The 17049-nt window shown below is 41.8% G+C and overlaps 1 protein-coding gene across 2 annotated transcripts in view; it reads left to right on the forward strand.

The window, feature by feature from the left end:
* The window catches only part of LOC132828135 (tyrosine-protein phosphatase non-receptor type 22-like), a 98737-nt gene that overhangs the window by 53529 nt on the left and 28159 nt on the right, over window positions 1-17049 (forward strand). Inside the window, exons 11-14 of one of the 2 annotated variants that reach the window (XM_060845050.1) lie at window positions 1092-1184; window positions 6669-6710; window positions 8837-8919; window positions 14487-15331. In XM_060845050.1, the coding sequence (XP_060701033.1) occupies window positions 1092-1184; window positions 6669-6710; window positions 8837-8919; window positions 14487-15331 (1063 nt within the window). The remainder of the gene's footprint in view (window positions 1-1091; window positions 1185-6668; window positions 6711-8836; window positions 8920-14486; window positions 15332-17049) is intronic. The other variant, XM_060845051.1, reaches the window with a different exon arrangement.

A 17049-nucleotide genomic window follows, 5' to 3' on the forward strand; every position in this document is an offset into this window, starting at 1 on the left:
CTCAATGCATCAAATGACCTATTCCACACTGTAGGGATTCTAAGATTCTCTCATCTCATCCTCCCTCTTTAGTCCACAAGAATCATATCTGCCTCCTTCTTGAAAACACATTATATTTTGGCCTCAACCACTTTCTATAGTAATGATTTCCACACACTCACCACTCTGAGTGAAGAACTATCTCCTCATTGCAGTCCTAAACATTTTCCCCCTTATCCTTAAATTATGAGTCCTCCTGCTTGACTGCCCAGTCATCGGGAACAACTTTCCTGTGTTAACCCTGTCTGGTCCTGTCAGAAACTGATAAGTTTCTTCTAAATTCCAATGAAGATAATTGTAACCAATTCAATCTCTCCTCATATGTCTGTCCTGACATCCCCGAATCAGTTTGGTAAATCTTCACTGCATTGCCTCCAGAGTAACATTCTTCCTCAGTTAAGGATTATATTTGCAGTTTCCAATCCACTGAGGCCTTTGAGCAATCCAGGGAATTTTGGAAGGTTACAACCATTGTAGCTACTTCTTTCAAGACCCTATGGTGCAGATCATCAGCTCCAGGAGACTTGTCACTCTTTAGATCCAATAGTTTTCCCAGGACTCTTTCTCGAGAGATTGATTGTTTTAAGCTCCTCTTCAACTTTTCTGTATTGATTTTATAATGTTTTTGGGTTGATTTTTGTGTCTGCTACAGTGAAGACACTGTTAAAAATTAAGACCCTTCAATGCTTCTGCCATTTCCTTATTTCTCATTAATCTCCCAGTCTCATCCTCTCAGGAACATTGATCACTTTAGCTACTCTTTTGCTTTTTATATCCTTGTGGAAAATGTTACTATCTATTTTTATATTTCTAGCTAGCTTTCTCTCATTCTCTAATTTATCCTTTCTTTCTTTGCTGGTTTCTAGAATTTGTCCAATGTTCTGACCTTTGGGGTATTGTATGTATTTTCTAACCATTTGCTACTATCCTTCAGTTAGTTAGTTGGGGATGGGGCATCATTTTCACTGTGTTTATCATTTTTTAACTGTTCAGCTGGTGGTTTGACAGGAAATGTCCAATTGGTGACAGTTTATCATGTTTCTTTATTACAGGAACAGTATGAGCTGGTCTACAGTGCAATCAGCGTTCTATTTGAGAAGCAGCTAGAAGTCCTCAACACCAACGCGACCTTCTGTGAAGATGAGGTGAGTTTTTGTCCTTGTTCTGTGCTTTGTTGTCTCAGCTGTCTTCAGCTGCCCCCACTTTTAAATCATCACTTGGCTTTTATCTAGTCTCAGAACCATTTGAAAAGGTCTGGTAGATTCCCGCAAAAAACCACCTCCTCTAAACACACACACACAAAAACTCACTCACAGAGAGACTCACTCACACTGAGACTCACTCACACACACATGTGCGCACACACAAACACAGTTACTCACATGCACAGACACCCTCACACACCCTTGCTAGAAGGAGTGAAAACTGTATCTCCCATTCCCAGTTTCTGCATGTGAGTCTTCACTGCCCCTAGCTGTCCACAATTCTGCAGGAGGTTCATTTGCAGAATTGTGCTAACAGCATGGGATCAGTTCTCACACTGGCTGAGTTGACTATGAAGGACCCTCCTTCTCAACATCTCCCCTTCACCCGAGGTATATTATGACAAATCTCTCTCTCTCTCTCTCTCTCTCTTTCCCACCCCCCCCCCCCCCCCCCCTTCTGAAATGACAGTGTGATGCTGTGGCCTGATAAGACTATGGCTACTCTACCACAACATGTTTTTAAGATGCTCTGGCCAGAACTTTATCTAATGCCTCAGATGCAGCGAACATCAGATATAAGTTCACTTATTTAGTGATTTTGAAATTTTTTGTCCCATGTATTTTTAGACAGAATACTTAACGCATCAGGGTCCTCCCTAGGCATTTGCATTTTTCAGATCCCATTCTCTGAAGACTACTTGGAAGTAGAGTTTCTGACTTTTAGCATTCCATATTGACAAAGCAACTAATCCCATGTTTCAGGTGCAATTTTCTGATCCAATTTTAAGTCATGTTTCCCTTTCAGCCAGTTTAATCTCTGTACAATTTCCAGGACAATCTACTCAATCTTTCCAACTTGAAGAGATTCAATGTCAGCTGGTTTGGCAGCATCAGTGAAAAGGGACAGAGTTAACTTGCAGCTAGGTTTTTTCTGAACAGTTATGATTTGGGACCCCTTTAGAAATGAAGAATTGGTCTCAATTTCAGGATTCCTGGTGCTTCTAATTTTCGGGATTACTTCTTAAGGGAGCAGGGGGATTCAGGTTGTGAGTGTGTACCCAGCCTTTCCAACCAGACCAGTTCCATACAGCATGACCTTGTCTTCCATTTCATCTTGGAGTCGGACCATGTTTTCAAATGGTTGTGATTAGATCCTTAGAGTCATAGAGATGTACAGCATGGAGACAGACCCTTCTGTCCAACCTGTCCATGCCGACCAGATATCCCAACCCAATCTAGTCCCACCTGCCAGCATCTGCCCCATATCCCTCCAAACCCTTCCTATTCATATACCCATCCAAATGTCTCTTAAATGTTGCAATTGTACCAGCCTCCACCACATCCTCTGGCAGCTTATTCCATACATGTACCACCCCTGAGTGAAAAAGATGTCCCTTACGTCCCTTTTATATCTTTCCCCTTTCACCCTAAACCTATGCCCTCTAGTTCTGGACTCCCTGACCCCAGGGAAAAGACTTTGTCTATTTACCCTATCCATGCCCCTCATAATTTTGTAAACCTCTATAAGGTCACCCCTCAGCCTCCGACGATCCAGGGAAAACAGTCCCAGCCTGTTCAGCCTCTCCCTATACCTGAAATTCTCCAACCCTGGCACCATCCTTATAAATCTTTTCTGAACCCTTTCAAGTTTCACAACATCTTTCCGATTGGAAGAGACCAGAATTGCACGCAATATTCCAACAGTGGCCTAACCAATGTCCTGTACAGCTGCAACATGACCTCCTTACTCCTGTACTCAATACTCTGACCAATAAAGGAAAGCATTCTTCATGGTCTGCATAAGGGACCTCTTTGAAAGGTAAATGCCCCTCCCATGCCAAAGTATGACCTCCCCAAAAACCACCACCTCAAATAACCCTCATGACCCACTGTCAAAATAAGATTCTTTTTTACTATCCATGAACAACCTCATTCACTCTCTCTCTCTCACTCTCTCTCACACACGACTGTTGACTTTGCAAAAAAGACAAGCAATTTAATTCCTAGCTTTTCACTACATTAAAAAATGAATGCCTTTATATTAAAGGACATTAAAACTATTATTCATGCAGACCCTTTAAAGTTTCAAAACCTAAAACAACAAGGCACTTGTAACCACTTACTCCTCCAAGAACAGACAAGGTGAAATTGGTAGAGATCACTCATCCAAAGCTGCTAATCAAATAGAGACTTGGGTGTTTCAGCAATCCATTGGTTGATTGGGCACTTAGCCAAGAAACATAATAAGACTTTTGAAAATCTAGCCTATTGGCTACATTTAACCAAAAATAGATTTAAAATGCCTCATTAATACTTTGTCTGAAGAAGATGAAGTGGACAGTGAAAAAGGTTACCTCAGAGTACAACGGGATCTTGATCAGATGAGCCAATGGGCCGAGGAGAGGCAGATGGAGTTTAATTTAGATGAATTTGAGGTGCTGCATTTTGGAAAAGCAAATCAGAGCAGGACTTATACACTTAATGGTAAGATCTTGGGGAGTGTTGCTGAACAAAGAGACCTTGGAGTGCAGGTTCATAGCTCCCTGAAAGTAGAGTCGCAGATAGATAGGATAGTGAAGAAGGTGTTTGGTATGCTTTCCTTTATTGGTCAGAGTATTGAGTACAGGAGTTGGGAGGTCATGTTGCGGCTGTACAGGACATTGGTTACGCCACTTTTGGAATATTGCGTGCAATTCTGGTCTCCCTGCTAAAGAAAGACTGTTGTGAAACTTGAAAGGGTTCAGAAAAGATTTACAAAGGTGTTGCCAGGAATGGAGGGTATGAGCTATAGGGAAAGGCTGAATAGGCTAGGGCTACTTTCCCTGGAGCATTGGAGGCTGAGGGGTGACCTTATAGAGGTTTATAAAATGATGAGAGGCATGGAAAGGGTGACTAAATAAGGTCTTTTCCCTAGGCTAGAGGAGTCCAAAACTAGAGGGCATAGGTTTAGGGTGAGAGGGGAAAGATTTGTTGGGGCAATTAGGGATGGATAATAAATGTTGGCCTGGCCAGTGATGACCTCATCTAATGAATGAAAAGAAAATGAAAAGTAGTTCCTGTTCTCAGTTGTTTTCCCCAGTTTAAATTTGTGTCATTATTTAGGAGCACAGTTAGTTATGTTGAGTTAATAGCCTTCTCAGAACCAGAGAACTTGCAACTCCTATGCCTTTGCCGGCTCTTTTAGTCTAATTAGTCCCACTTCCCCTACTTTTAACCCATAGCTCTGCATCTTTTTCAGGCAGTGCAAGCCAGATCACAATTAACAAGTTGTGGAACAAAGTTCTCCCCATTGCCATTTCTCTGTCTTTTGCAAATTAATTTCAACCTGTGCCTTCTGATAACCTGTCCTCCAACTTGCAGAAGATGCATTAATAACACCTCTACCAAATATTTCATTAAGCTTATTGCTTCAAGTCAACAATCATATTAGTTTGTTGCCATGAACTCTGCCAAAAAAGGGATTAAAACAAACATTTGGTTGGGAAAAAAAAACATTTTTCTTGTCCTCTCATGGGATGAGAGTATCACTGGGGCTTTGTTACCCATCCTGAATTTCCCTTGAACTGTGTGGGTTATTGGGCCATTTCAGATGATAGTTAACAGTCAACTACATTGGAGTCTAAATTAGGCCAGACCAAGTAAATATGGCAGATTCCTTTCCCCAAAGGAATTTTGTGGACCAGATGAATTTTTACAAGTAATAATAGTGATCATGGTCATCACCAAGCATAGCATTGGCATTGTGCCAATGTGCTTATATTCATAACATCTTTTATTTGTCAACTTCCTCCTTGAGTGAGCTGCTATGGAACAGTGCAGGGAGCTGTGGTTTCTGCACAATATGAGTTTGCAGTGTTTGGGAGGCTCGCACTCGCATACCGGATGTGGTAAAACAGATGGCGCGCAAACAAACAGCTCCACTGGAGAAACAGCCTTATCCTCAAAAGCAGGACTTCTGCATTTGAATAAAAATGACAAGAGGTGGCACTCCTGTTGAAATCTGCGAGTGAAGCATTTTCTGCTGTGAAGCTTCTCTATGGGGCCAGTAATGGGATTGTCAGGATGGTGGTTGTAGTGGGGTTGGGACAGGAAATCAATGTGATCAAATTAGCTCCGCCCACAGATGTAGAGCATGGTTGGGTTAGGAACTTTCCAGGATTGACTTGAGGAATTAAATGAGTCAGAATAAAAACCAAAATAAAACATTAAATTACACTCAAAATAATAATCAAACAGTCTGTTAGATTCTCTTCCAAGTCTTCTAGCACTTTCCAAAGGTGCACAATTTGCAACTCCAGAGACAGATTCCCACCTTTCGATAAAGGTTCAGATTTCTGACTGGTATAAAGATTAATCATTTGGTTGCAACATTCAATGGGGTTACAAAAGCAGAAAGACATTTCAAAAAAGTGGATGTTGGAGACAAGCAGGACAGAAAATCAAAATTATCCAGAGGTCTATTTGTCCCCCAGTTGATGGTGAAATTGGGGCACGATGAAACTAGCCAATGACAAGAGTGTGGGGAAAGGGTGATGGTGACTGGTCACCAGATGAAGCTGTCAGAAATGCATTCAATCAAAATTGGAGACTCTGGAGCAGAGTGTACGCAGTATTACTATCCCATTGTACCCTGAAGCCATAATATTGTACACTCCTATGCCCCAAAATGCCACACTCTACTCTGAAGCCCTTATACCACAAACACTATACTATGGCATAAAAGCCCTTCACCAAAACCTCTATATCCCTGTACCCCAAACCTCCTCCATTCCAAAACGTCTGCACCCTGAATGCTGTATTCTCTAAAACCCATATACACCAGTGACTGAACGTGCAGGAGCCACAATACCATGTTCCAGGCACTGTACCTTTGCACCAAGTTTTGTTTTGGTCATCTGCTGTTCATTTCTTTACTGCACTGTCAGCCCTAATAAGGAACACATGGTTGACTAAGCCTGCTTTTTCCAGTGTGCACCTAGACTCATTGTGGTAGGGGGAGGCTGGGACCCGGCTGAGCAATGATAAGGATCCAGCCTGGAATGATGTTCATACCTGCTGCCACATGGGTTCACTTTTCACCATCACAGAGGATCCCTGAGGCTGGAACCATCGCTTTTCCTGCGAAACACACCAAACTCCCTTCCTATTGATATCCAGTTTGAATGCATTTCACTCACTTTCTCCCTCTCTTCTTTTCCTATGTCTCCTTATTTCTCTTCCCTTCCCTCTTTCTGCTTCTTTCTCTTTCCTTGTCACTTTGTTTCTGTTTTCTCTGCATCCTTCTGCTTTCATTTCTTTTATTTTCTCTTGCTTACTTTCTCTCTTGTCTTTTCCTTGTTCACTTTTCGTCCCCCTCTCTTTCTTCTCTCTGAATCATTTTTACTTCCTTCACACACTTTGTTCCCTTCTGTAACTGTTTTCCAGGTCAGGAGACTGTCTCTTGGTGCATTATCCAAGCTGGACCAGGTAACGGACCCTTCAAGAAAGTAAATTACAGATGGGCAGCGAATGCTGGTCTTGTCAATGTTGACCACATCCCAGGAAAAAAAGTTAAAAGTTAACTTTTTGGTGAATTTCAGCAGGTTGGCAGCATCTGAGAAGAGAGAAACAGTTACTGCTTCTGGTCTGATATGACCTTTCTTTGGAATCAGAAAAAGAGTCTTCTGAGGGCTCTCCTGTGGAACAGTGGTAGTGCCCCTCCTCCTGAACCTGGGTTCAAGTCCCACCTGCTCCAGAGGAGCGTAATAACATCTCTAAACAGGTTGATTAGGAACAATAGGTTAATTTTTAAAAAATATCTTCTGAGGAAACATCATTGAACTTGTAACATTAACTCAGTTTTTCTCTCTCCACAGATGCTGCTAAATTTGTTGAGGTTTAAAAGAGGGTTTTTTTTCAGATTTCCAGCACCCACAGTATGTAGGCTTGTTTTAGTGAAAAATAAAAAAAAGTTTGCTGACGTTATTGGTGTTTAGAAATTTGAAAATTCAAAATAGTGTTGGGGAGTTGGGGATTCTGGAAGACTTTGCTGCACAGGCTGGAAGCATTATGGAGAAGCAGTTGAATGGGTTGAAAGCAAGAATGTTTACAATTACTTACGAGGGGAAGTGTCGGAACAATGATAATGTCACTTATCTAGTAATCCAGACATTAGGCTACTGTTCTAGCAGATTGTGAAATTTGAATAAAAGTGAAATCATTTGAAAAGAAATTAACCTAATGGTGACCATGTATAAACTGTCAGTTGGTATAAAAAAAGTCCGTCTGGTTCACTAACTCCTTTCAGCTTTTCATGGTCTGACCCATAAGAGATGTGTTTGACTCAATTAGGGATGGGCAATAAATGCTGATTTAGCCAATGATGCCTACATCCCATGAATAAATAACGAAAAATGTGAAAAGGATCATTTCTTTAAGCAAACCCAAAGTATCTGTTCAAGGGGTTGAAGGTTCCAAGATCCAGCAGCTGTTGATGGCACCCAGTTTAGTTTCAGTTATGTAGAACCCACAGAGTCTGCACAGGTTTGACCAGCCTTCTCTTTAAATGAAATATGTTGGTGATGATTTGAGCGGTTTGGTTTTAGAGCAGCCTGTTACTGAGGTTGGGAGCACTGAGGTGCTGAGTGTGTGGTTTCATTCAGGAAGTCACTTAGAGTCTAAAATTGAAAATGACATTATTTACAGGAAGATACTGACCAAATGCAACTTGGTTTTGACTATTGGCGGAGCATACAGGCAGGTCAAACTATGTATACTAATTATATGAGTGCAGGGTATTCTGTATGTCTATTGTGTGCAAGTATATGTACATGTTTTTATTTTTAAATTGTCCTTGTTTGTTCTCATGCACCAAGACCAGGGACAGAATATTAATCATTGACGTTTCTCTACCTGTGCTATTCCTCCCCATCACTTGTCATCTTCTGAAAAATGCTTTCTACTCTTTCCTAGGAATCTAAAAAAAATTCTCTCTTATCTTCACCCTTCAACCTTGTGTCTGATTTCATTGTTCAAGTTGTTACAGCGAGGGACCTTAGGCAGCTTGTGTCTCCTGGTGATGGTCTGTCACATGTTGTGAGTGTTTTTGTAGAGTCATAGAGTAATATAGCACAGAAACAAATGCTTCGGTCCAACCAGTCCTGGCCGACCATATTTGTAAGTTTCATTGTAAAGTATTTAATAATTCGCATTTTCACTCTTAGTGTGATCATTCTGCCATTGTTTTAGAATGTCCTGTGGCTGAGTTTGGCTTACACAAACTAAACACGTTTCTTGTTAGTCGGGCCTGGTCTTTCAAGGTACCTGAAACTACTTCAGAATTTCACAGAAAAATTGTGTTTAAACTCTCACCTTTTCTTTTGGGAAACACAAGGTCTTTGCCACTTTAACTTGGCTTGAAATTGTTGCCAAAATTTTGCAAGCCCATGTGAAATAAGTCAGTATAAGTTGGGCTGCTGATTCACTCCCAGCCTGTTTCCCGTGGCTGATGTGAACACATTCACTCTCCTTTTGAGTTTTGGTAAATCCAATCTGGTGTTCAATGATGTTGAGGACACGTTGACTGACATTTTGCTTTTACATTTATCCTACAGATTATTGAGCCCTCTGTGGAATTAGAGAGACCTCAGCGGCCACCAAAATCCATTTCTCTTTCAACAAACTCATCACATCACAGGTAACACACGGAGGCTAGTAATGCATGTAAATAACCTTGCTGTGTCTGTATCTCCTTATCACTGTGTAACCTCTTCCAGGTCTATCAACCTCCATGAAATCTGCACCCCCCCCCCCCCACCCACCCCACCACTACCACCACCACCACTACCAACACACCCCAATTCTGGTTTCTTGTGCTTCAGTAGCTTCCATCATTCTACCTAATGCCTTCAGTTTTGGTCTGGAGCTCTGTTCCTCTCACTCATTTAATACCCATCTCCCTGACCAAGCTTTTGATCACCAACCCGAATATGTGTTTATGTGGCTCAGTGTTAAATTTAATCTGATTATGTTCCTCTGAAATAACTTGATACCTATTAGCACATTAAAGACACCAAGTCAATACAAGCTGTTGAATCGAGCAACGGAACTAAATCAGTAACTAGTTGCAGAGTTTGATGAATAAGGAGGCAGTGAAAGCCAATAAGTTAGGATTACGGAAGAAAGATAGGAACTAGTCATGGGGGTTGATTAGTGACAAACTGACGGAAATGGATTATCTTAGGTTTTCATCATGCCTGTCCATAATGGGATCAGCCATCAATGTCTCTTGGCTTTGTTACTGCACTGAATGCACTATTCCCCATCCCACTGATCAACTGGATTTAACCTAGTCAGCCAACAATGGGGCAGGGAGTTTGTGTTGTTCCTGAACCACCATTGAACAAAGCTCTCAGTCAATTTCCCCATAAGGCTGCCTTGACTTATCAATAGAAGAACATAAGGCAGTCTTGTGGTTTTTACACAGGGAATCAGCAATTAATCAAACAACAGCTAATTTCTTTGAAAAAAAACTGAAGTATTATCATAAAGAATGTGATGGAATAATGTCCATCCTGTAGTGAGACCTGCCAATATGCTACCCCCAACTCCACTCTTCCCCAACAAAGAGTCTCAAACCAGTAACCTGAGTATTCAGACTCTGAATCTGAATTGAATGGCTTCACTGTTACAGACACAAAATTTAATGAATAATGGGACTCTCTAATACATAATGTGGCTACACATCTTGAGGACATGTTTGTGATTCAGAGCAATAACTGAATAGGCTGAGAATGTAACTGTGCAATCACTCAGGGATGGGCCTCAGAAATGTTCAACTCACTTTGTGCTGTCCATGCCCTGGGAGAATTTGAAGGGTCCAGTGCAGGGAGAGTTTTCTCCGTATCTAACCACATGCAGTTCCTGTTCTGAGTTTGTTTGATGGGAGACAATGTAAAGGGAACTTTACTCTGTATGTAACCCAGTGCTATCCCTGCCCTAAGAGCTTTTGATGGAGGCAGTGTAGAGGAAATGTTTTCTGTATCTAACCGCATGCTGTCCCTATCCTGAGAATGTTGATGGGGACAGTGCAGAGGGAGCTTTACTTTCAGTTTAAAAGAATAGAGGGAGCTTCACTCTTTAGCTAACCCAGTGCTGTAAATGTCCTGGGAGTGTTTGACGCGGACAATGTAGAATGGATTTTTTTCTGTATGTAACCTTGTCCTGAGAGTGTTGGTGGGAACAATGTTGGGGGAACATTACTTTCAGTATAAAAACAGAGGGTTTTACTTTCTATTTAAAAGAGTAAAGGAAGCTTTACTCTCTTTCTAGCCCTGTGTTGTCCCTGTCTAGGAAGTGTATGATGGGGACAGTATAGAAGTGTAACCTACATATCCTTAAACACTATGGATAATTTAGCATTGGCCAGTTTACCAATGCTCGGTGTTATTCCATCCTGAGAGTGTTTGATGGGGCAATGTAGAGCTTAGTGACTGGTTAATAATTCAGTTGAGCTGGTTCCTGATTAAATTGGCAGACGTCATTTCCTCTCTGTTTATTCTGTGGTTATGTTTTATGCCTTTGGTGATTTTTTTTTTGCAATGTGCTCAAATTGCAGCATATACTGTATACCACCTCTGGCTCAGAGGCATCTGTGAATCACATTCTGAAAATAGTACTCAGAACAATATCAATCCCACAATCTATTCTCACAATTTCTCAAGCTATTAGTTTTGAATCAGAAAATAGTGTTACCTTTTGACTGGATATACCAGTTCTTAACAAATAGAAATGTATTAACTGGAAGCATTTGGTATTTTAAATGAAAAGTTTTATTTGTCGATTTTCTTTGAGCTTTCAAATGAAGCTAAGTGGTAATGGAAGCTAATCTTGAGCTGGATGTGCAGAGTTGCAAAAAATAGTCACAACTGTGAATGTAATGTTGCATCTAATGGGAGTATGAAGTGGTGATTAAATGCCATCTCAAGCCCTGCTAACAGTTTTAGATACTGCACATGAGGAATGATGTAATGCAGTGGAGGGTGGCAGTGCGGAATAATTATTATGACATTTATTCACTTGAGTTCAGAGGATTCAGAGGCAATCTAATGGAAGTGTTGAATATGGTGATGGGTGAGTTCAGATCTGGGGCTTGTCCATTCAGGAGGGACATTGTGAAGAGCCACTTCTGACAAACGGCAAATCTCCATCCTCACGAAAAGAAATGTCACGTTCTGTGGTTCAACTTGAGCTTTCTAGACTGAGAGTGATCGATTTTTTTTGAGGGTGAAAGGAAATGGAGTCAAGACAAGTCAATAGATCTGAGATAATACTCAGGCAGGGTGGAACAGATTCCTAGGGTCTGTTCTCTGGGTTCCCGGAATGGTTCCTGTTCCTCCAGGTTGGTCAATCAATCTGTTTGAAGACAATATTAATATTTGCCACACTAGAATGGACAAACCTCCATAAATGCACTGGAGTCTCCAGGAGTTAGAGTGGTGACTGGTAATGAGCTTCAAGAAAAACATATCAGGGTGAAGGGGGAGAATGGGGCTGGGAGGGACTGGGGCATAAGAATAATTGGATAGCTCTTTCAAACTGTTGGAAAAGACTTGATGGATAGAAAGGTCATTTTCTGTACTATACAATTGATTCAATGAGGAATGTCTTACCTGAATGTGAATGTGAGATTTGGTGCACTCACTGACACATGAGAGATAGCAATCTCCTGGGAAGGTGAGGAAGTGTGAAATTCCTGATGGTTGCCATGACAATGCTATGGATGAGAATATAGGAGGCATTGTGAGTAAGTTTGCAAATGACAACAAAATTGGTAGTAAAATGGACAGTGAAGTAAGTTATCGAAGATGACAAAGAGATCTTGATTAATTGGGTCAATGGGCTGAGGAGTGACAGATGGAGTTTAGAATCATAGAATCCCTACAGTGTGGAAACAGGCCATTTGGCCCAACAAGTCCACACTGACCCTCTGAAGAGTATTCCACCCAGACCCATTCCCCTACCCTATTATTCTACATTTCTCTCGACTAATGCATCTAACCTACACATCTCTGAACACTATCGGCAATTTAGCATGGCCAGTTCACCTAACTTGCACATCTTAGGACTGTGGGAGGAGATCTGAGCACCCGGAGGAAACCCATGCAGACACATGGAGAATGTGCAAACTCCACATAGACAGTCACCTGAGCCAGGAATTGAACCCGGATCCCTGTGAGGCAGCAGTGTTAACCACTGAGCCACCGCGCTGTTTAATTTGGATAAATACGAAGTATTGCATTTTGATAAAACAAAATAGGGCAGGACTTATACAATTAATGATAGGGTCTTGGGTTGTGTTGTAGAAGAGAGACCTGAGGGTTCAGGTACATAGTTCTTTGAGATTTGTATCACAGGTAGACAGGTGGTTAAGAAGGAAGTTCACATGCTTGCTTTCATTGTTCAGACCTTTGATTATAGGAGTTGAGATGGTAGTGTTGAGGTTGTACAGGATGTTGATGAGGCTTCTTTTGTAGTACTGTGTCCAGTTCTGGTTGCCCTGCTATAGAAAGAATATTATTAAACTAGAAAGGGTTCAGAAAAGATTTACCAGGATGGAGGGGAATGGAGCTTTGAGTTATAATGAGACTGGATAGGCTGGGACTTTGTTCTTTGGAGCATGGAAGGTTGAGGGCTGACCTTACTAAGATTTTTAAAATCATGAGCGACATGGATAGAATGAATAGCAAGGGTCCTTTCCATTGGGTGGGGGTGTTCAAAACTAGGGGGCATACCTTTTAAGTTGAGAGGGGAAAGTTTCAAAAAGCACATGATGGGCAGCCTTTTTACCCAGATTGGCTCATGATGTGGATGAACTACCAGAGGAAGTGTTTGATGCAACATTTAAAAGACATTTGAATAGGAAAGGTTTGGAGGCATATGGAGAAAGTGAGAAGAGCAGATGCTGGAGTTGAGAGTCAAAAAGTGTGGCATTGGAAAAACGCAGCAGGTCAGGCAGCATCTGAGGACCAGGAGAATCGATGGTTTGGGCATAAGCCCTTCATCAGGAATGAGAAGATGAAGGCCTTATGCCCGAAACATTGATTCTCCTGCTGCTCGGATGCTGCCTGACCTGCTGCACTGTTTCAGTCCAATACTTTTCAACTTGTAGGAATATGGGCCAAATGCAGGCAAATGGGACGAGTTTAGTTGGGAGCATGGTCAGCATGGACAAGTTGGACCAAAGGGCCTGTTTTCATGCTGTATGATTCTAGAACTCTACAGACTCTTTTCAATTGCAACTCATTTCATAATCCATATTTGAGAAGGTTGAAGTCACATGACACCAGGTTACAGTCCAAAAGGTCAGGTGCAGTGACTGGTGTCACATGACTTTCCTACCTTGTCCACCCCATTCCAACACTGGCACCTCCACATCATATTTGAGAAGATCATGAAAGGACAAAGACTGTGCTGGCAACTAATGAACAATATCTGCCCCCCTCGTGAATCTCCCACGTACCCATTTAATGTTGGGAATAATTTCTAGGGAAAGTTATTACAGGTGGGAGAGAAACAATGCAGTAGCCTCATCAAGACAAGCACACTTCGTTGGCTATCAGGTTGCAGGACTCTAACTGACACTAACTCACCAACTGTTCACTCCAGTTGGTGAGTTCAGTGTCAAATCTGGTGTAGGAACTGAGTGTATGAAAGACTGGATAGATAAAGGCAACAAGAGAAAAACAGAATAGAAAGGCAATTATATTTTATTAATTTAAAACTTTTTTACTTTTTTATTACTTTTTAAGGTTCTTGAATAACTAAAACCTGAAGGTGAAACTTCATACATATATCATAGTTAACTTGCAATGCCAGACAGGCTGACTTTCAATTATTAACACTTTCCACAGTGTTAAAAGGTTATGCTGACTTGATATAACTGTATGTTCTGTGGCAGGATTATCTGGGCTGCTGCAAAAACAGCAACTTCACATGGTCAGTATATTTCTGGTGAGGAAGTCAATAAGATGCCTTTCCTGTGAATCTATCAGTGCAACAGGGTCAATTTCTGGATTTCTATATTTATTCACTCTTCTTGAAGTTGCTGTGATATTTGCACATAAATATGAACAGCAACTTTAACCTCCATGTTATTTTGAAGGCAGTTATTGGAGAATAATTCAATGAGGAAAAGTATTTAATAATAACACAACTGAAATGTTTTTCACAACTTTTCTCAATTGCGCATTCTTACCATTACAGTTCACCAAAAGAGGAAAGGAGTTTGCGATTCATGGCACAAGAGACCACTGGTTTACAATCCTCAGAACAACACAACCAGTTGGATTTCTGCTTCCTTGGCGATGACCAGGCTTGTGGATTAATCACAGATTTGAACAGCAGCCCCAGTAATTGTAGCAAAGTCTCTCAGTTACCCGAGGACAAGACCCCTTGTATCACAAGATGTTCTCCAGAGATAAGGCCTGAAAGGCAGCTGAGTTTGGACAATGTTGGGACATTATGGGGAGAACTGTCCCAGGACTCGGCAAGACAGACGCAGGAGACAAAAGAGTTTACAAGCAAGACCTGTTTGACCAGAGTAAAGTCGAACCCCTTTTCCACCATGAGCCAGGATATTGAACACCCCATGGAATCACTTAAAGTTAAGCAATATAACTTCTTTTCTTTGGAAGATCTACTGAATGTCTCATCCAGTGGCTCTTCCTCATCCAGATCAAACAGTTTACCAGAAACAGGAAAGACCTGGAACTACTGTCATTGTGAATCCACTCAGGAAGAGAACCCCAACATTCTTGAAGACCCAGAGGAACAATTCTCCGTGCATTTCACTTCCCCTGCCCACTTCGAGTCCACTTATTTCACCGAAGATCCTTATTTCTCACCTCCCAACTCGGCTCAGCTCCAGGAGAATCGCCTCTCGTACTTGGAATCCCCCTGCCATTACCTCGATAATCTGAACCCGATCCAGAGTCGATCCGAGAACGATTACAGTGAGCTGCCGTTATTCCCGGGATACATGGAATCTGCTCTGACCCAGCCACAGGAGGAAGAAGATCATCACACTGCCGTTGGAGTAAAGGAAAATCGTAAGTAGGAATCCCAACTCTACAAACAAAAATCATTAAACGTAAAGCTGATTGGTTAACCTGTTGTTGCTTTTAGATTGTCAAAGTCCTTAAGGAGCTGCTATTCCTGCCTCCTGAAGCCTAATGTAATTGACTCTTACTATCCTCTTGAAACAGACTAGAAAACCAATCGTTTATATCACTAGAGTACTGGGGAAGGACCGCCACCACCCAGGTCACACAGCTGATATCTATGGGTTACGCACATTCTTGTTTCGGAATCCAAAATATGTGGGTGATGAGACGTGAGCACATAATCCAGGCTGACACACCCAGTGCAGTGCTGAGGGTGTGCTGCATTATCAGAGGTGCTACCTTCGGAATGAGATATCAAACCAAGATTCTCTTTGCCCTCTCCAGGGGATGAGAAAGAAAAATCTCACTCCACTATGTTGAAGAGCAAGGGAGTTCGTAGAATCCCTATAGTGTAGGATGAGGCAATTCAGCCCATCGCGTGTGCACCAACCTCTGAAGAGCATCCCAGACAGACCCATCTCCACGTCCCCTATCCCAACACCACCTTACCCAATAAACTCACATTTCCCATGGCTAATCCATCTAGCCTGCATATCCCTGGACACAATGGACAATTTAGCATGGCCAATTCACCCTAACCTGCACATATTTGGACTGTGGGAGGAAACCAGGGCACCCGGAGGAAACTCATGTAGACACAGGGAAAACATGCACACTCCACAGAGACAGTTGCTCGAGGGTGGAATCGAACTCCGATCCCTGGCGCTGTGAGGCAGAGTGCTGAGTACTGGGAAACCGATAGGGCACATCAGAAAAGCAAGGTCACGGTGATCATGGGGGACTTCAATATGTGGGTGGACTCGGTGAATAATGTTGCTGGTGGATCCAAAGAAAGGGAATTTGTGGAATGCTTACAGGATGGCTTTTTGTAACAGCTTATGATAGAGCCCACAAGGGAACAGGTTATTCTGGGCTTATTGCTATATAATGAGCCAGACTTTATAAAAGATTTTAAAGTAAGGGAACTGATGAAAATTGACTGACTGGAAGCAGAGCCTAGAGGGGAAGACTGTAGAGCAACAATGGCAGCAGTTTCTGGGTGTAATTGAGGACACAGTACACAGGTTTATCCCAAAGAAAAGAAAGAGGTGTGTGTGTGTGTGTGTGTGTGTGTGTGTGTGTGTGTGTGTCATGGCTGACAAAGGAAATCAGGAAATGTATCAAAGGAAAAGAGCAGGCCTATAAAGTGGCCAAGAGCACTGGGAAATCAGAAGATTGGGAAGACTACAAAAACAAACAGAGGAAAACAAAGAGAGAAATAAGGAAGGAGAGGACCAAATGTGAAGGTAAGCTAACCAGTAATATTAGAGATGATAGTAAAAGTTTATTTCAATACATAAGAAACAAACAAGAGGCACAAGTAACATCGGGCCGCTCCAAACTGATGCAGGAAGGCTCAGGCTGGGAGATCAGGAAAGAGCTGAAGAACTTAATAAGTACTTTGCATCAGTCTTCACAGTGGAAGATATAAGTAATATCCCAACAATTAAGGAGAGTCAGGGCAGAGTTGAGTATGGTAGCCATTACAAAAGAGAAAGTGCTAGAAAAGCTAAAACGTCTAAAAATTGATAAATCTCCTGGCCCCGATGGGCTACACCCTAGAGTTCTGAGGGAGGTGGCTGAGGAAATAGCAGAGGCATTGA

This window comes from Hemiscyllium ocellatum, chromosome 26, assembly GCF_020745735.1.
Source record: "Hemiscyllium ocellatum isolate sHemOce1 chromosome 26, sHemOce1.pat.X.cur, whole genome shotgun sequence".
NCBI classification, from domain to species: domain Eukaryota; kingdom Metazoa; phylum Chordata; class Chondrichthyes; order Orectolobiformes; family Hemiscylliidae; genus Hemiscyllium; species Hemiscyllium ocellatum.